Consider the following 18,526-nt stretch of genomic DNA (forward strand, 5'->3'; position numbering starts at 1 on the left):
CGCGCTAAGCCAGGAGTCAATATAAGGCGTGGATGGTTGAGGTTCAAGGCTTGTTCAGATCTAGTTATCTGTCGCCGTAATGAAGTAATAATATCATTGTATATGCAGCCCTTGGTGCCGACCTGGTAGATGTCAAGGCCTGCCAATCCGCGTCCACTGCGGTTCTGGGAGAACCAGGCCGGACAGCATTGCCGCTGTGCAAAGCCAGTACGCCGAGATGGTCTCGCATGAAACGGTAGGCCTGTCTGATATTGTGCATAATTGCACCAGCTGGCCCCAGAGCACCACCGGCTTTGGCTGCTGGACTCAGTATCAGGACGTGGATGAAAGAGTCACCTTGGAGCTTAGAGGAGCCATTGGGGTATCAGGGTATGCAGAAACATGGCATTTGCCTGTTGCTATCGCTTTTCTGGAGATTTTTGGTGATTGCTGGTCCGGGGTATAAACGGAGCATCGTAGAGGCGCTTCTGGCTGCGGTTTGCTTGGAGCTGGAGTCTTAGCTGTTAGTTAACTAATAACATCCATGGATCCTAGTTAACTAACTAGTTATTGGGCGTGGAGGCCTTGATGTGCGATTCATGTAACTAAAGACAGTTAGATTCCTTCAGCTAGTTAGTTAACAACAAAGTGATCTGCAATGTTGGATTTCTTCCGTCTACAACTTGACGGTTGTTTCTAATAAAACTATCTGGTTAGTTATCATCTTATCTCTAGATTCCCGCCGCCCATGATGTCGTACGCCGTCTATCGTGTCGCCTCCGCCGGCCTACCACGCGACCACCACGCCATCTTCGTCGAGACCAGCGAGAACAGCGAAAAGACCGGCCATTTATTCCAGGTTACGGGGAATATATAGAACGGCATGTCCTTCGAGCAGAGACCTGAAGACCAGCCGGAGGCCTCGAGCTCGTTCGTCGGCAAGCAGGAGATCGGGACTGTTACGCACGCGAACTACCATCGGATTCAGGGGATATGCGAAGGCATTCCTCCACGGAAGCAGTTCGACGGTGCAAAGAGGCTTTATCCCAAGGAGCCCATCAGGCGATGTCAGGAGTGGACTGCTGAAGCCATACAAGCCTTGAAAGATGCTCAGGTGTTGGTGTGATGGAGCTGGATACCATACTATCCTCTGCAGATATAACGACCACTGGGTCCAGAAATATATCTACGGTGTACAATTCTGAATCTATTGTGTGCCAATTACGGCCAGGGAGATGGCAAAATTGACGCCGTGCTTTACAATAATCATGCAGTCGGGGAGTTCCTCTCGCACCGCTTCAGCATCACCATCTCAATAACCATGCCGGGCCCAAAAGATGCGGCCACAACATGGCCCCGGTTCTTCTCATACGTCCGCAACCGATCAAGGACTGATAGTATGGTTGGACTCGATGAATTTCCTCGGGTTTTATATATTTCTCGGCTCGCTCGAAGCTGGTCCTCCGTCAACTGCATTGTCTCCTGGACACCGTCAATCAGAGCTTTCCCTCCAGGATGCACCGCCCAATCGAAATCGTCTATGCCCAGATGCTTATCTGCTGCGGATACTTGCTCTTTATACGATGGCAGCAGCTTATGGAACATCGGTCCAATCGCTCCCTTTGCATACGTTGGGATATCTTTGCTCAAAACACTCCGAAAGCCTATGAACAGTCAATATTTCCTCTACCGCAGAGACATATCAGCGAGAGCATACATATACTTACCATATGGATCCGTATAGCATGTGAGGTGCTGCATAGTGTCCGGTAGTAGAGCATTGTCCCATTCAATAAGTTCGAAAATCGGACTCGCGTTAACTTCCTCCAATGCAGTCTTGTTGCACAGGATAAACGCTGCCGCTGCGTCCGAGAACAATGTGCCAGCTATGTTGACTTTAATGAGATCCATACATTGTTCTGCCTCTGCCAGGTCATGCCGAACGTTAGGCGTGCAAAGCTCGCAGGCATACGCTAATATGCAAGCTGGTTTTCCGCGCATAGTTGCTCCGCAGGCAACCTGAGAAGCGACTCTCATAATAGACAATCCGCCAGCACATCCTACTCCATGGAGTAATATACGGCTTGTCCTCTCCGGCAGACCAAGCCTTTCATTCACAAGGAGGTCATACCCAGGATTCCCTTGGTTGGTACACGTTACACTGACAGTGTGTGTTATCTGCTCTGGAAGGACGCCCGCTTCCTTCATTGCTTTCATGCACGCTTGCACCGCGAGATCGACCCCATCCTGACGAAATAGCTCGTCAAGGTCAGCGATCGATGGCGGAATGGGGCCGCAGGCAAATCCAGTTTCATAAGATCGAATTGATGAGCGAGTTTCAATTCCTGTCGAGGCGTTGATTTGAAGCAGCTTTTGGAGACTATATGGTGATATCTCAAGAGTTAGCCATTGTTACTTTTTACGCTTTCGTGGAATGCTGCCTCGTCCTGCTTGATACCTTACCCAGGGCGCCGGATATCGTAAAACCGTCCGGCAAAGCAAGTTAGTTTTTCATGGTCGAGAAGATACGGCGGGTATTGCGACCCTAGGCCAACTATGAACAGGCCTGGAGCCACAAGAGGACTGTTGGCGCATTTAGAGGCAGGCATCATCCCAGATCAACGGCCTGCATGTTTTTTTCGAAGTTGGGCTGAGTTGGGAATAAAATGAATACGAGAAAGATTAAACGCCATCCCACAAACTCTGCAGCAAAATGCGCCTGGTCTAAGAAGCTATCTTCCCTCAGCCTCATGACGAAATCCCTGCCCTCATGCCTCTCACCCGCAGGCCACTTGGGTGTCGCGCATCTGCAGTAATTTTCGAAACGACTGATTGCCAATCACCTATGAAGGAGCACAGTTATGGATATTCCATTCATAGATATTATCAACAGGAATCCCTTTGAAGCAGAGGTGGTCCATCGATATACAGAGGCGCTCGCTTATCGTACTGTCTCTTTGAGACATGTTACTATTCTTTTCATCAAGGATAGTAGACCGGGTCATTATGGAGAATTCTAGCTTCTTGAATTGGCGAGGTTCACCTCTGGGAATAGAATACTCGCTTATCACTTAAGAAAGGGATGAAGCACAACTCCCGAGATATCCTTAATGGTGATAGTTGGTAGTATATGGTCGCATATACTACATAATATCGCCTGTTCGGTTTATGATAAAGCCAGCAGAGTCTCAAGAGCTCATTCTCCAGGCCCAAGACAGAAAAAACCACAGAGAAGTGCCAATAAATAAAAATTTATGATTGTCCTATCCTGCTAGTTTCCGGAAAGTTCCTCTACAACGATATAAAAACGCGTTAGGGCATCAAGAATGAGAATTTTTCATCAACACCACTCTTAACCTGTTTTGTTTTCCCTCTCACATCAGCCTTTTCTATCTGTTGGCCAGAATACTCAACCTGAATCAACGAGGACTGCTGTTCGATACCATCCTCAAGATTTGGCCTGCCTCATGGCGAAACCAGGAGGCAGGGCCGGTAGGCGGGAGGTCCGTCCCCCTGGAAGGGTGCAGAGAATGGGGGAAAATTCGCGGCCAGGCAAGCAGAACGGCCAGAAGAGAACCCAGACCAAGCTGTGTCGCTTTATCGAGCATGCAAAGACGTGTCCATATGGCGAGAACTGCACGTATTCGCATGATATCGCGAATTTTAGCAATGAGCGAGTCAAGTCATCCAATTCTCCAAAGGAACAGCAAGAAAGAGTAGACTACAACGCTTGGAAGCGGATTATCAAGAGTCCTCCAAAGCAAAATGACCTTGCTACGATAAAACGCCTATGGACTGGAGCACTTGATATCTTGGAAGGGTTCGATCGAAACTGGAAACAGATGCTCCCTCGGGATCTTGATGCGGACGAAAATTTTGGCCGTGAGCATATTCAGATTCTCTTGAGTATGAAGTCTCATGGTAATGGATGTCGAACTTTTGTTGAGCTTTCACAACCCTTTCTTGCAGTGATTACCCATCCTTCCATGCTGGACTGTCTTTCGATCGACACTGCTGTTGGAGGGCTGTATAATTTCATCAGTGGCACTAACGGCCAAAGAGCAGTCGGATTTTTTACACGTATTTGCACAAATCTCACAAGGGCTTATGCTCAATTAGTGATTCCGAAAGCTGTGGCTGAGACTACACTCACGTCTGTGGGAATTGCATTGCACGAGCTCTTGAGGAGAGAACAACGAGCAGTGTACAATGATGAGCTGCCGGACTTGGTCACTTCTTTAGAGTATGCTGCTAACGCAGTTGAAATTGACACACAATTCATTAGATTCAACTCCAGCATCGCTGAGGTTAGAGCTAGGATTGGGCGTGCAACTGGCCTATTAAAAGACAAAGAGATTGACAATACTGCCACAGTCGATGGGATCTCAACTGCAACATTCAAGTCGTCTTATCCACGGCCGATAACGGTGCCAGGAACTCGACATGATAATGACCACGCTGACATTACAAAGATCAGGATAATGCCAACCAATGAAGAGATCTGTTGTGAACTGCCTGATTATCTACCAACGACCGATCGTGATCAACCTTCTTTCATCACGAATGCCACTGAGCGTCACATAGATACTTTGTTTCGCCTACTTCGACATGACATTTTCGGAGAATTAAAACATGCTCTTGGGATATTGATACACGCCATGAAAGAAGATGAAAGCATACAGCGAACCTGGAAAATTCCTGTTGGAGATATTCGAGCATATGCGTATCCCAATGCTTGCATTCAATATGTTTCATTTGAACGAAGAGCAGGCATCGAAGCTCAAGTATCGTTCAGTCAACTGCCCGCTCTTCGAAAGAAGACCCCTGCTGAGAGGAGCAAGTGGTGGGCAGACTCAAAGCGCCTAGAAGAAGGTATTCTTCTATGCTTTGTTGCTGTTTCATGTGGAATACCCTCCATTTTGTTTCTTACCGTTGGCAAAAAAATCACTGATCTCAAGGAGTCTCGCAACTTGGGCTCAAACGAATATAATGCTACGGTTACTACCAAGCTGGTAACTCGTAACCAGGCGGAGTTTGCCTTGTTAACAGAGTTAAGTAGCAAGAGCACAAATGGAGTTTTATTTGAGTTTCCGGGAGTAATTCCCGCAACGTTTATGCCTATTCTGACAAATCTCCAGGCCATGCAATTGTCTGGCTATATACCCTTCTCTCAGTGGATATTACCTGATCGGGCTACTATTTCTGGAGAGCCAGCCCAAATACTCCCACCACTTTATGCTAGGAATCGAAGTTACTTTTTTCTTTTGGATCCTATACTCACAAGACAGGGTGATAGCCTGTCATTCAGTCCCACTACCTCTTGCAACATAGCCATTCTTCGAAACCTTGAAGAGAGGACTACTCTTGACCATGGACAATGCCAAGCGCTCATAGCAGCCTTGACCAGAGAGTATGCATTTATATAGGGCCCGCCGGGTACAGGAAAATCGTACATTGGTGTCCACCTGATGAAGGTCCTGCTAGCCTGCAGGAAGAAGTCAAAGTTGGGTCCTGTCATAGTTGTGTATGTTGCTCTGCATGCCATTTATATGTTGAAAGACTAACTCTTATTTAGATGTTATACTAATCATGCCTTGGATCAATTCCTTGAGGAATTAATAAAGGCGGGTGTTAAGAAGCTTATTCGGATCGGAGGCCAAAGCAAGTCGAAGATCTTAGAGGGCCATAATTTACGAGTTGTGTCAAATGGCGAGAGAAAGACAAGGAACGAGTCATTTTGCGCTGCTAGAACATACGAAGCCCTTCGGACAAAGGAGCCCCTGATTGCTACCTCACTCGGCGCTTTGCATGCTCTGAGAAAGGAACAGAACTGGGGAAGTCTGAAGGCCAATATTCTGCATAGACTTAAGGGCCATATTAAGCAGAGATACCCCCTGGCATTCAATGAATTTTCCCAGGTTGGCGGGGACGGTTACAAGGTTGCGGGAAAAGATCCATTTGATGTCTGGTGTGAAAAGGCGATACCAAGAGAGCTTAGAGCACGGTTCTCAGCAAACGAAGAAGCCAATATTGTACAAATTCTCGAGCGCGTCGGTACAGACGATATATCCAATCTGCCAATTCCCGAGAGAGAACTTTTGATTAATTTTTGGGCTAGAGAATATTGTGAAATCCACCGTGATCAGTTATTTGAACTTGTGGATGAGTGCTCTAAACTTCACGAACAGCTCGATAGGATACACGATGAGAGAGATAGAAGGGTGCTTGAGGATGCAGAAGTCATAGGTGTTACCACGACAGGGCTTGCGAAAAGAATTTCTGTCCTTCGACGCCTACGAAGCAAAGTCGTCATCTGTGAGGAAGCTGGAGAGGTTATGGAGCCCCATATGATATCAGCCTTACTGCCGAATGTCGAGCATTTCATTCAAATAGGAGACCACCAGCAGTTACGTCCGCAGATCAACAACTACGAACTATCGCTTGAAAGCAAGCAGGGCGGAGCTTACCAGCTTGATCGAAGTCAGTTTGAACGGCTCTCCATTGGAGAACCAGGCAGAGCTCCCTTTCCGGTAGCACAGCTAGATACCCAGAGACGAATGCGCCCTGAAATCTCTCGTTTGATTCGGATGACCCTTTATCCTCGCCTTGTTGATCATCCATCTACAAAAACGTTTCCTGATGTGGTTGGGATGCGAAATAATGTATTCTGGCTTGATTATGAGAATATAGAAGATTCGTCGAGTTCCGATCGACACCAAATGTCACACAGTAATAGCTGGGAAGTGGATATGACTTAATCTCTTGTCCGTCATATTATTCGGCAAGGTGTTTATGAGAGTAAAGATATCGCTGTGTTAACGCCTTATACTGGCCAATTGCAGAAGCTGCGAGCAAAATTAAGGAGCGACTTTGAAATTGTCTTGAGTGACCGGGATCTAGAGATACTTGCTAAGGACGGGTTTGATGAAGAGACAAGCACGTCTTTAGAAGAAGACCAAAAGGATGTTGTAAAACGTCAATAGAGATCTGTTGAAAAGAAAAAACTAAGCGAGTTCCTTCGTATCGTAACCGTCGATAATTTCTAAGGCGAGGAAAGCAAGATAGTCATTATTTCTCTCGTTCGAAGCAATAAGGAGAAGAAAGTTGGATTTCTGAGAACGACCAACCGTATTAATGTCCTCCTTAGCCGGGCTCAGCATGGCATGTATTTGATTGGAAATGCAGACACTTACTCTAACGTACTAATGTGGGTAAAAGTTATAGGTATGTTAGATGCTGAGCAATCGGTTGGAAAGTAACTAGGGCTTTGTTGTCCCCGACATATGGATATAGTGATGCAAGTCTCTGAACCTCTGGATTTCGAAAAATTTAGCCCGGAAGGAGGATGTTAATTGCCCTGTGATAGGCGTTTAACTACCTGCGGACACAAGTGCCTGGCCCGTTGCCACTTAGATGCCATGCACGAAGTGTTTCAGTGTCCACAACCATGCCAACGCCTACACTCTCCTTGCAAGCACGGCTGCCAAAAACAAACCTGTGGAGAGGATTGTGGCGTCTGCATGATAAAGATTGACAACGTCCTGCTTCCATGTGAACACACCAAGGATGGTGTTCCTTGCTACAGAACATAGGATGTTAAAAGCATCAAGTGCAATGTCATGGTCCAAAAACGAGTCCCAAAATGCGATCATCTCGTGGATGCTCCATGCTTCCGAGACGTTTCTTCCATGGCTTTCTTATGCCCCACAAAATGCGAAGAATCATTGCCCTGTGGCCACCGCTGTCCAGGGACCTGCAACGAATGCTACAATGGAGAGCACCACGAATGTACCAAAATATGTGGAAGAAGGTTCGGAACTTGCAACCACACATGTCCTAGAACCTGCCATGATGGTACGGACTGTGGTCCTTGTCTAGCCCCCTGCGAGGTAATTCTAGCGTTATGGCTCAGCCCTGTCAACATATTGAAATCCATGCTGATTCATAAAATAGGTTAGATGTTCTCATTCTCATTGCATGCTACGCTGCCACGAACCGTGTGCTCCTTGTATTGAAAGCTGCACTTGGTCATGCGAGCACCAGGGGACCTGCGAGCTGCTATGTGCTGCTCCATGTAATCGTCTTCCCTGCAACGAACGCTGCTCGAAGAACCTCTCCTGCGGACACTAATGCCCGGGAATCTGTGGTGAAGAATGTGCTGAAGGCTACTGTTAAAAGTGCTCTACTAAGCTTGATGCACGAGTGGATTTTGTTGAGATGAAATCCTATAAAGAAATTGATGTTAGCGAGACTCCAATCGTTGTTCTTGGATGTGGCTATTTCTTCACAACGGAATCCGTGGACTGTCTGATGAATATGGCTGCCGTATATGAAATTGACAAAAACGGGGAGTTTACTGGATTGAAAGACATATCTACAAATCTGGCGCCATCCATACCTTTCTGTCCAGATTGCAAATGTCCAGTGAGACAGTTTGCTACACGGAGATATAACAGGGTAGTTAATCGGGCAGTCATTGACGAGATGTCGAGACGCTTCCTCTCAAGCGGAAAAGATGGCCTCCAAGAATTAGAACGACAAATTGAGGAACTGAAGAATTGGCAACAAGAAACCAGAAAGAAGGTTATGGACATTCATGAAGGCTACGAGCTTACTCTCATGGCAGTCTCTAATATTAACAAACTACTGCGTGACGGCTATAAGAGATCCGAAGATCTCAAAACCGGTGTGCAAAAGTTCTGCAAAGTCTTTGCAGACAAATGCCAGCCCGCACAGAAACTTCATGAAGCTACCGTGCATGCAGTGAGAAGAGCGGCGATTTTGCAGCTACCCTCTGATACCTTGTTAACGGCCCTGAGAATAACTGACGCGGAGCCTGCCCCAACTGCCTCCCGTGATAGTCAAATCACTATGGGTGGCAAGATGGCTTTGATCAAGGTAAATTTCCTTATCATTGATGATGGGTTTGTTCTGTCGAAGGCCCTAAGGTCGAAAAACGCTCTCATAAAACTCCCGGGTCAAAGTCCCGATAAACTTGCCATATTCTTTTTCCAGACCTGCAAGAAATATATTGCTGAGTGTGATACCCAAAACCTCCCAAAACTAGCTGTGGAAGGGACTTTATTGTTTGCTAGCATTGCACGTTCATTCGAGGCTCATTGCCGCTCGGGCAAAACGAAAATTGACGCCGCTACAAAGTTTGTAGAGACGGCAAAGGAATTGCTTGAGAAGGCTCTAAAGACCTGCCAGCGGCCCTTCCACAACGCCGAGGGCCTGCGTGCCCTTGTTGAACAGTCCATACGCTCAATGAAGACCGAATGGTATGAAGAAGTCACCGTAGCTGAGAAAGAAGCCATTAAGGCAGCAATGCTCAGCGGTCCCAACGGGATTGCAACTCATTCGGGCCATTGGTACAACTGTTCAAACGGACACCCTGTAAGTTCATCATGACCACACATACCAGTAACCTAGGATTTTACTTTGCTAACTAGTCCTTTAGTTCGCAATCGGAGAGTGCGGAATGCCAATGGAGCTCGCTCGTTGTCCTGAGTGTGGTGCATGTATCGGTGGACGTAGCCACACTGCTGTCCAGGGGGTCACTCGTGCAACTGAGATGGAGGGTTGAGCAGGCACAATGCAGTAACATAGGATTAGCAGACACCGGCATAGCTTGTGCTCAGGTTGAAGCCTGTGGAAGAGACTTAGATATGCTACTGCTCTTCACCCCTTTTTTTTATGGATAGTTCCTTTCAACAATGAAAAAATGAAGACTTTTATAACTAACTACGAACCACGAACCATTAACTACGCATACATCGTTAATTATCATTCTGGGCGTCTCGTTAATGGAGTTAATAGACAGATATCTCCTCTGGTATCATCTCCAAAATCACCTGTCAGCTGCAAGATTCCAAACGTATGCAGTGGCCCCAGAAATACCAGTTGCAGCAGCACCAGCAACCGCCCGGGCTGGGCATAGGAGTTTTCCCAGTATCGTCCGGCTTGTCGACTTAGCGAATATTCACCCGGCTGGTGTAAATCCACCGTACATGCAGGACTGATAGGCGGCTGCCGGGGATCCTTTGGTGAAAACAAAATATTGTTAGTTCTGGTCGTGAGCTGCATCATCATCGACCCATCGAGCATACCCGCTTCTATTCCTATCGGGCCAAACCCCATGGCCATAATAATTGAAACGATAGCATTATACGGCACCAACCAAGATAGGACGACTGCAGAGGTTGGTTGACTGGTTAACAAACCAATACATAGCCAGACGGAGGCATACCAGATCCCAGCCCGATCCGTATATGTTCGACCACATCTCTGACCAACTATACGACCATGGTTGGCCAGAGAGACTATTTGGTGGCCACTGGCTCCAGGTCCCGTTTGCAAGGGATTCCGGTTCCTGGGGCAATAAGTGTGGGTGTTTGGTAGTTAGTCAACATCCACAGTTGATAAAGATGGCTACCTTACTATTGAGAGCAGACAGCCGGAACAAGATGGGCTCTATACCCAAGCACATAGCGACTCAATCAGTTATGTCACGTATATGGCGTCTTAAATGTTATCATCAGTCGTTCAACATGGCCAAACACAGCTGGTACATGAAACGACGCGCCGGTGACTGCGCCCTGGCGGCTTCGAGCAGCTCCAGCTGGCCGATGGGCTCATCAAGCAGTCAGTTTGCGCCTGTTGATATCCCCGTGCAAGCAGCATTTGATAGACCCGGCTTGTTACAGGCAGCTTTAGAACATTCAGGGGCTGGTTACTACGGAGGAGGACCAGTCGACAGCGCGGAAGGCACGGTTCGTGGCTGCAAAGCAATGATATCCAAAACATCCGCCCTTCTTGCATCTGAAATGATTTGGATGCCAGCTACAAGACTCTCAGCTACACCGACCAGCAGCTGATCCATCAGTTAGTGTGAGTCTGCAATGGTCCCTCGGCTGCGATCCATGGGGGCGTCTTCCTCTGACGCGGAGACGCCCATGAAAGTCCTGTCGAAGCTGCCTTTGGAGATATGGGGATTGATCATGAGCCAAGTGAGTCCTACCGACTGGATATACAACGACATTGTTATCTATTTTGACTTGTGAGTAACCGATGGCTAACCAACGGGCAAAGATACGGCACCAAAAGGACCTACGGAACCTCTGTCTGGCCTGCAAGTTCCTTAATAACATCGCTCTTCCAGCCCTATACGACCATGTAACCGTCAAGCATCCTAGGCTCACTACGTATTACGGACTGAGCGGTACATTAGCAGCCCAGATTGAACAGCTACCACTGCAATACTTAAAGCATACAAGGCATCTCTCCTTCACCCATCAAGAGTTACTCCTGTTGCCTCCGTCTCCAATGAGTGACAGGGGTGACAGTAGAAACACCATCACAGCAGAGGAGTTCAGGAGGGGAATTATGAAGGCCATCATTACCCTAGTTCTAGCCATTCCTCGGGACAGCCTACGCTCCTTCAGGTATTGTCTTCTCGCCCACTCAACTATACTAGTTATTTAGTTATCTCATGGTGTGCTAAATTCAATTCTGTCTAGCTGGGAATTGGGGCCGCGTCTTCCCAGTGAAATATTTAGCAGCGAGCGCGGATTGCTCGCCAGCCAACAGCAGATCAAGAGTATTAATTTAGTTAGGTGCGTGATGTATGATGAGAAACTTGACTTTCCAACGGATATCTCCCACCTCCGCAATCTCCGTTCTTTGAGATATACATCCCCGCAGCATCCGGCAGATCTCAAACTGGTACAGAGGCTTTTCCAGTTGCGCCACCAACTCACTACATTGGAGTTACAAATAGGCCCGGAGGAACAAACATTTGACATTTTTAACCTCGGCACCCCTGATATCAAGATTTTACTTTTGGGTAGCCAGGAAGCGGGAGAGAGTCAAGCTTTACTCAACCTTGAAACACTATCACTGGGGATATCTCTCAATCAGATGGAGGCAGATATTGTATCTGCACTGAATTTTGACTGCCTACGCTGCTTGAAGCTACACAATTGCAATGGAACATCTACTTTCCTTGATGCTCTAAGCAATTCTACCAAACCTTTAAGATTGGTGTCGTTTCAACTCAAGTTTGTTCCATCTGGCCTTGAGTTTAGAAGCGCTGAAACTCTGTCTGCTGCTCTTGCAAGTTTCCTTATGGCATTTCAAACACTCGAAGATCTCTACCTTTCGATACCACGTATTTCCCTCAAAGCCATTGAATGCCAAACTATCCAGAACCACTATCCAGCGCTTCGCCGCCTGCTTCTTCACGGCACCATTCGGCTAGAAGACCCTTCATCGTATCCCGTGGAAATTTCAGATGACCTCTTTTATCCCTTACTGACGGGCTCTCCGGTAGAGTGCATCTCGCTGAGAATGCAGCTTAAAATACCAGTGAGTGTGAAGCCCAGGATTTAATGCATCTTACTGCCATAGTGCGTTTTTCACTAACCACTGTCTGGCCGCAATTAGATTGAGAAATGGCAGAGGCTGTCTCCAAGACCGTCGTGCCGGTTGTTACAAATTCGACGGGCAGGATTTCGTGAGAATATAACGGACGATAATTCGGGAGGCGTAGGTCAATTATTTTATGGAGAAGGGGTGTGCTTGGACGGTAAGACTATGTACCCCTGAACAGTACCAATATACTACAATTATCTATACTAACCTTCCTAAATAGATGACGATATACCTACCGTGGAGGATTTAAGGAAGTCGGGCAAGGCTTCAATCTTATCTCTGCTTGAGTTTGCAGAATGGGCATTCAGCGACGATGGACTGCCTAAGCTCCAGGTTCTCGTATGGGGACCGCTCACTGGTGATACAGTCTTTAAGAATTCACAGATGTATTTCTGCAGAAGTGAAGACACATTCAAATCACTGACTCGATTAGATCACCATGCCTGGGATATTGTGCAGGAAAATATGGATATGTTGAACTTCACATACCCAGTTATATAAGGAGCCCAGGCCAGAAAATCCTGAACTGATAGCAGGGTGAATGTCGGCACAAAGCCTTTCGATGCAATTTGCCCAGCCATTGCTATCCTAAAGTAGAGACGGGGGAGCATACACGCATTATTCCGCCTGGATATGATATATACATTTTTACACATATTACTTATCCCCAGCCCGAAAACAGGGAATGCACCCTATCCTGCCTAACTTTTGTCCCGTATAACAACTTCACTTAGAAGCCCCCTTAGTCTCCTTATTGATAGTCCTCGCCTTGCGCACTTCCTTTTCCATCTGCTCCGTCTCCACACTGTCTACCTCTCCTCTGTCGGCTTTGACCTAAGTATTACTGTTAGTTAACCCCGTATAACCCGCAGGAGGAGCTAGGTGTAACTAAAACATACATCTGCCTCACTACTGCTGGCAAGGCTATTATTCCACTTCCCATGGCCCTCCTTGTGTTTGGACAAGTGTTCATGTTTCTCCCTCTCGACTTCGGAAGATACTTCCTGTGTGTCTCGGTCTGTTTGGGTAGCCAGCCAGTTAGTTTCTGAACTATATTTGCAAACGGATACTTGCATAGGGCTGGGTGGACGCACGTCTGTCTTCCTCCTTCAGGGCTCTGTAGGACGGAGACGTGTGGAATAGATATGCCTGGTTAAAGGCAGGTCTAGTGAGAGGACGGAGCTGGAATCTGCTGCCTCTGAGCATGGAGGAGCGAAAGGTGGATGTGATGGATGCCATTGTAGTAGTAGTAGTAGCGGTGTATAGTGGTAGTGTATAGTAACGGGGTGGGTTGTTTGGTAGGATGTCTCGAGATGTAGCAGAGATATAAGAGCAAAACGGCCAACGCAAGGATGGATGACGAGTTCTACCACCTTCTTCCAATCGGCCCGTTTGTGTAAGTCAGCAGCAGCAAGGACCCGGCCAATTAATGGAGTCGATAAGTTCCTGGTTTTTTTTGATACACGCAAGAAGCTGCTGGGTTGGAGAGAAGTTCTGCGCATCCGAGGTGTGACGTCATAGGCCTCCAGGGCTGGAATCTTGCTTAACTACACAAAGCGTGGAAGAAGAAGCAATAGTTGATGGGAGAAGAAGATAAAAGACGAAGTAGAATGTTCATTGTATTATTTATTCAGCGCCCTAACAGGCAGGCGGTCTTATTTTTTTCTTTTCTGTCCTTTTTCCTTTGCATGTCCACTTTTCCGTCGAGTCCTTTTTGGAGGGAGACCGGAGGATATTAATGAAGAATGTTCAACGAGACAGGAGAAGAGAAAGCGGGTAGAGGAGAATTAAGGAGAAAGAAGGAAGAGAGAGAAAAAAAGAGAGACGGAGAAATAAATAATAGTAGTAGAGGGGAAGACAAAAAATGTGGCAGGCAGAATACACTTCTGTGGAAAAAAGAGAAGAAACCAAGAAGGGAGGAGACGAGTATATGATATGGGTAGGAAAAGGATGCAACCAACCGACCAACCAGCCAGCCAACAACGACAACAACAACACCCGAGTACAGCAACAGACACACCATCCATCCATCCGACCGACCGACCGACCGTCCATCCGGGGGGGTAGTTTTTTATAATGTAATATGTATGTATCATTGGGGGGAGGGAGATGAGTTCAACAATGAGATATGAACCGACAAAAGGCAACAACACGACGACGCAGCCGGCGTTCTATCATCAGGTAAACGACAACCAAACCAACGACGAGTATCCGGTATCCAGTATCCAGTAGTGGGCAAATAAGTAATCCAAGAGATAATGGTATAAACAGCAAATGTTTTTGAGTTCGAAATGGGGGGGAATTCGAAAAAGGTCTTTTTTTTAAGAAGTGAAGTCGAGAAGTGAAGAAGTGAAAACAAGGGCATGAAAACACCGACTATTCCTCCAGTTCCGTCCGTCCGCTCCGTATATGTATTGTATGTAGTATAAGTATAGTGTTGGCATATCGTTAAGAGAAGCGATGATTTGCAGTATAAAAAAAAATAGAGGTCGAGGAAAAAGATACACGCCGTCGCTCAGCCCGTCGAGAGAGATGAAGAATAGGGTTAAGAAAAATGGTAGCAGAAACGAGGTTTTCGTCGATTACCGAAAAAGTCCGTATAGATGGTATAGTGTTGTTGATGCAAGGAAAAGAAGAATAGACTGGAATAGCGAGCGAGAGACGATTCGTCATGGCGTGAAGGAAAAAAAGAACGTATGGGGAGTGGTGAAGTCAATCTACCACTCCCGTCTGGTGGGACTGGAGACTCGCATGCCGGTGCTCGGGTTGACGATGGGGATGGCATTCCGTGTCCTGACGGCGGCGGGCTGATGGATCTTGCCCATCATGCCCGACATGGCCATGTGCCCGCCCATGCCGTTGATGTGGTGTTGCTGCATGGGGTGAACCTGGTGCTGCAAGGGAGACGAGTCGGGCGAGGCACTGCCCAGCGAGCTGCGGTCCGAGGCAGCCAGGGAGTGGATGGACTGCAGGTCGTCCTCGGTCAGCAAGTTGGGGCAGAACTCGAGGTCGTCGTCGAGGTCAAAGGAGCGTCCGGCCTCGAAACGGGCCCGGAAGGCGGTGATGGCAGGAGCCTCGACGAGATCCCGCATCGACTTGACGCCGCGGAACTGGCGGGAGCCCGAGGACGAGGCAGAGGCGGAGGACGGAGCGGGAGCTGTCGAGGGGGTGGTGAGCGAGCTGAGGGTCGAGGTGGCGCCGGCGTTGGACGGGGTGAGCCGTTGTCGACGACGGTGGTGGTGCTGATGCTGGTGCTGGTGCTGATGCTGATGTTGATGCTGGTGCTGGTGCTGGTGATGCTGGTGGTGAGACATGGTGGCTGCTGTCGCTGCTGGCAGATGTGTTGGCGGCGCCGGGTGTTGCTGGTGGTGGTGGTGTTGTTGTTGGTGTTGTGGGCTGTGGTGGGCGAAGAATAGCGCAGACATAGGGGATGACTCGACACAGATCGACTGGAGATATGAAAATAAACGAGGAGTAGGACGAGTAAGAAGAGTAAGAAGAGTAAGAAGAGCAAGAAGAGTAAGAAGATGCAAAGAAGAGGCAAAGAAGATCAGAATGTCGAGAGTATCAAGATCGAGATGGGAAAAGTGACGGAGTTGCGAAAGTCGAAGAAAGTCGAAAGAGGGAAGCGAAGGCGGTGAGGCGGGCGAACGAGCGAAAAGCGAAGAAAAAAGCGACCAGGAGTGGATTCTGCCGCTAGGCCTGAACCAGAAATGCCGATCGATGCAGCGCTGTGGAGCGTGACTTCGGCCGCCATACAAATTACTATGGCGGCAGAAGTCGCTCTGCATGGCAGCGCATACCCTTGCATCATCGTCCGCCTGACCAGCCCAGCGACCCAGCGGACCCAGGGGGTACTTCGGCTCTCCTACGCTCCTACATACAGACAGAAGTATCTCCGGATTTTAGCGCCGAGTTTCATCCATTAATAGCACTGCAGCAGTGACAGCGACGACAAGACGCAGGCTGCAGGTCGAAACATGTACATGCAGAGGCCCAACGCCAGCGCCAGCCAGCCTGCTCCTCCTGCTCCTCCTCCCTCTGCTCCTCTTCGTCCGTTGTCTGGCTGGCGTCTGCAGCTGCTACTTGTCGAGAAACCTCCCCCGCACGTAGCGGCCTATCGCCTCCCGCAGGCCCTTCTCCCCGTAGCCCTCCCACACCTCATACAGCGCCACCATCTCCTGCGTGCATTCCACCACGGCCTCGATCGACACTTCGCTGCCCGCCAGCCACTCGATGACCTTCTGCACCCGGCCCCCGTCGCCCATCCCTTCTCGTATGCCCGCCGCCATCCCGGCAGAACTTGTCGTGCCTGTTCCTGGACCGGTGCCAGTGCCGGTGCTGGTGCTGGTGCTGGCGCCGGCGCTGGCGAGGGTGCCTGGGCCTCCTGCCCCTGTGCTGGTGCTGGTGCTGGTGCCGGTGCTGCTGCTGCTGCTGCTGCTGGCGATGGTGATAGTGCTGCTGCTCGTTCCCGGCTTGAACACCACAGCCACAAACACCGCCATCACCGCAATGACGTGCGGTGGCTGGAGCAGCGGCAGGTCCGTCAGGTAGCTGTCGTTCACTACCGACCAGGCCAGCGCGATCTCGTCGGAGCTCAGCGTCAGCCCCGAGCTCGCCGTGTTAGTCAGCGTCGACGAGAAGTCCGAGAGCGTCCGGTACGGGTGGTGCACGATCAGCTGCGAGTTGAGCTCGCTGATGAGCCAGAACTCGCACTCGCCGACCTTTGCACTGTCGCTCAGTATGAATTCTACCCCACGGAATATATTAGATACACACTTCGTCGTACTCCGTAAACATATATATATATATAGATGTAGATATCACCTACCCGGCCATAGTCCTCTAGCCTCCGAGACGACATACTTGATATGCTGCGGACACTCCTCCGTCTTGCAGGCGAGGTAGAATGCCGTCGTCAGCAGCAGATAAGGGTTCGTCCGCCGGATGCTGACCTTCGTCAGGAAGCGTTTCACATATACTTGGGCTGTTGCTAGAGCCTGCTGCCGGGTGTTCATCCGCTTCCCCAGCTTGATCAGCTCTGCTCCCGTCAGCACACACTACCCTAACTCACTCACTCACTACTACTCGAGCTCATCAGACAGACGTACGCTGGTTTATGTAGATGTTGACCAGCCGGTGGTCGGGCAGCGGATACTGCGCAATGAAGGCTCGGTCTGCCTCGTCCAGCGCTGCCCGCGTCTCCGCCAGCTGCTCGCGGTCAAACAGCCAGAACCGCCGCTGCGTCGAGGTCCAGTAGTTGGCCGCCATGCATCCTCAGCTTCAGCCTCGCATTCATCTACTCTCTCTCTCTCTCTCTTCTCTATCTTATTTCTTTCTCTATTTTCTATTCTATTTCTATTCTCTGTCGTCGTTTTCGTGTTGATAAGAGTGATGACTAAGCTGGGTAAATGACGTAAGCCTCCAGCCAATCAGAGGCCGCCAATACAAAAACAACCAAAAGGGCGACGAAGACAAGTCGAAAAAGCATCAGAAAAAGCACTTCAAGCAACGCCGACTTCACCGTCCGCATCTTCAAGCCAGACAAGCGAGCAGATGATACTGCTGGACACCGTCTGCCGGGGTAGAAGAACCGCCGACACTGCTATCCCACCGCCTCGCCGCGCCGTCTGATGTGCAGCCCACTCGAAACGACCTTCAACTGCGGCCCGCACCGCCGGCAAGAGCCTGGATGCGTCGACCTGCGAGCTCTCTCTTCGTAGCAGACTGAGGCCAGCTGCTCGTCTACTTGTTTCTCTCTGCTACTGTTGCACTCGCCGTTGCCATTGGTACGTCCGGTGCTGTCAGCTCGTCTGCAGTTTGTGTGCCGGTTGGGAGCGCAGGCTTGAAACCGGTGCCCTCTTACATAGTTGCTCCACCATTCCCTATCAACAATGCCCCAGGACGATAACGAGGGCACGCGAGAGCGAGATGAACGCATAGAACGTCTCTGGAGCTCGCTGGATACGCGTGGAGAAGGGCAGGTTGATTTCAAGGGGTTCAAAAAGGGGCTGAAGAAGATCGATCACCGTATGTTACTGTCTGCTGCTGCTGCTGCTACTGCTACTGTTACATCATATATTGATATTCCCTGATATAGCTTTAAAAAATGCCG

The 18,526-nt window shown here is 49.0% G+C and overlaps 7 protein-coding genes across 7 annotated transcripts; 5 read left to right on the plus strand and 2 right to left on the minus strand.

Annotated features, from left to right (window-relative positions):
• Window positions 1-1,245: 1,245 nt before the first annotated feature.
• ARB_07421 (uncharacterized protein) lies at window positions 1,246-2,588 on the minus strand (the record flags this gene model as incomplete). Its single annotated transcript, XM_003014814.1, has 3 exons — window positions 1,246-1,643; window positions 1,707-2,359; window positions 2,443-2,588. 3 exons carry the CDS (start codon window positions 2,586-2,588, stop codon window positions 1,246-1,248), a joined length of 1,197 nt encoding a protein of 398 aa, XP_003014860.1.
• A 921-nt stretch (window positions 2,589-3,509) lies between these two features.
• Window positions 3,510-6,737, plus strand: ARB_07422 (NF-X1 finger and helicase domain protein, putative; the record flags this gene model as incomplete). Its single annotated transcript, XM_003014815.1, has 2 exons — window positions 3,510-5,389; window positions 5,555-6,737. 2 exons carry the CDS (start codon window positions 3,510-3,512, stop codon window positions 6,735-6,737), a joined length of 3,063 nt encoding a protein of 1,020 aa, XP_003014861.1.
• A 1,459-nt stretch (window positions 6,738-8,196) lies between these two features.
• Window positions 8,197-9,390, plus strand: ARB_07423 (uncharacterized protein; the record flags this gene model as incomplete). The annotated part of the gene is made up of 1 exon (XM_003014816.1): window positions 8,197-9,390. The coding sequence occupies one exon, from the start codon at window positions 8,197-8,199 to the stop codon at window positions 9,388-9,390; it is 1,194 nt and encodes a 397-aa protein (XP_003014862.1).
• Window positions 9,391-11,601: 2,211 nt separating this feature from the next.
• Window positions 11,602-12,912, plus strand: ARB_07424 (uncharacterized protein; the record flags this gene model as incomplete). The annotated part of the gene is made up of 3 exons (XM_003014817.1): window positions 11,602-12,349; window positions 12,530-12,565; window positions 12,632-12,912. 3 exons carry the CDS (start codon window positions 11,602-11,604, stop codon window positions 12,910-12,912), a joined length of 1,065 nt encoding a protein of 354 aa, XP_003014863.1.
• Window positions 12,913-15,128: 2,216 nt separating this feature from the next.
• ARB_07425 (uncharacterized protein) lies at window positions 15,129-16,202 on the minus strand (the record flags this gene model as incomplete). Its single annotated transcript, XM_003014818.1, has 1 exon — window positions 15,129-16,202. The coding sequence occupies one exon, from the start codon at window positions 16,200-16,202 to the stop codon at window positions 15,129-15,131; it is 1,074 nt and encodes a 357-aa protein (XP_003014864.1).
• A 189-nt stretch (window positions 16,203-16,391) lies between these two features.
• On the plus strand, window positions 16,392-17,207 carry ARB_07426 (uncharacterized protein; the record flags this gene model as incomplete). Its single annotated transcript, XM_003014819.1, has 1 exon — window positions 16,392-17,207. The coding sequence occupies one exon, from the start codon at window positions 16,392-16,394 to the stop codon at window positions 17,205-17,207; it is 816 nt and encodes a 271-aa protein (XP_003014865.1).
• A 1,098-nt stretch (window positions 17,208-18,305) lies between these two features.
• On the plus strand, window positions 18,306-18,506 carry ARB_07427 (uncharacterized protein; the record flags this gene model as incomplete). Its single annotated transcript, XM_003014820.1, has 1 exon — window positions 18,306-18,506. One exon carries the CDS (start codon window positions 18,306-18,308, stop codon window positions 18,504-18,506), a length of 201 nt encoding a protein of 66 aa, XP_003014866.1.
• Between the last annotated feature and the right edge of the window lie 20 nt (window positions 18,507-18,526).

Source organism: Trichophyton benhamiae (assembly GCF_000151125.1).
Source record: "Trichophyton benhamiae CBS 112371 chromosome Unknown contix00378_25.r1.exp, whole genome shotgun sequence".
NCBI classification, from domain to species: domain Eukaryota; kingdom Fungi; phylum Ascomycota; class Eurotiomycetes; order Onygenales; family Arthrodermataceae; genus Trichophyton; species Trichophyton benhamiae.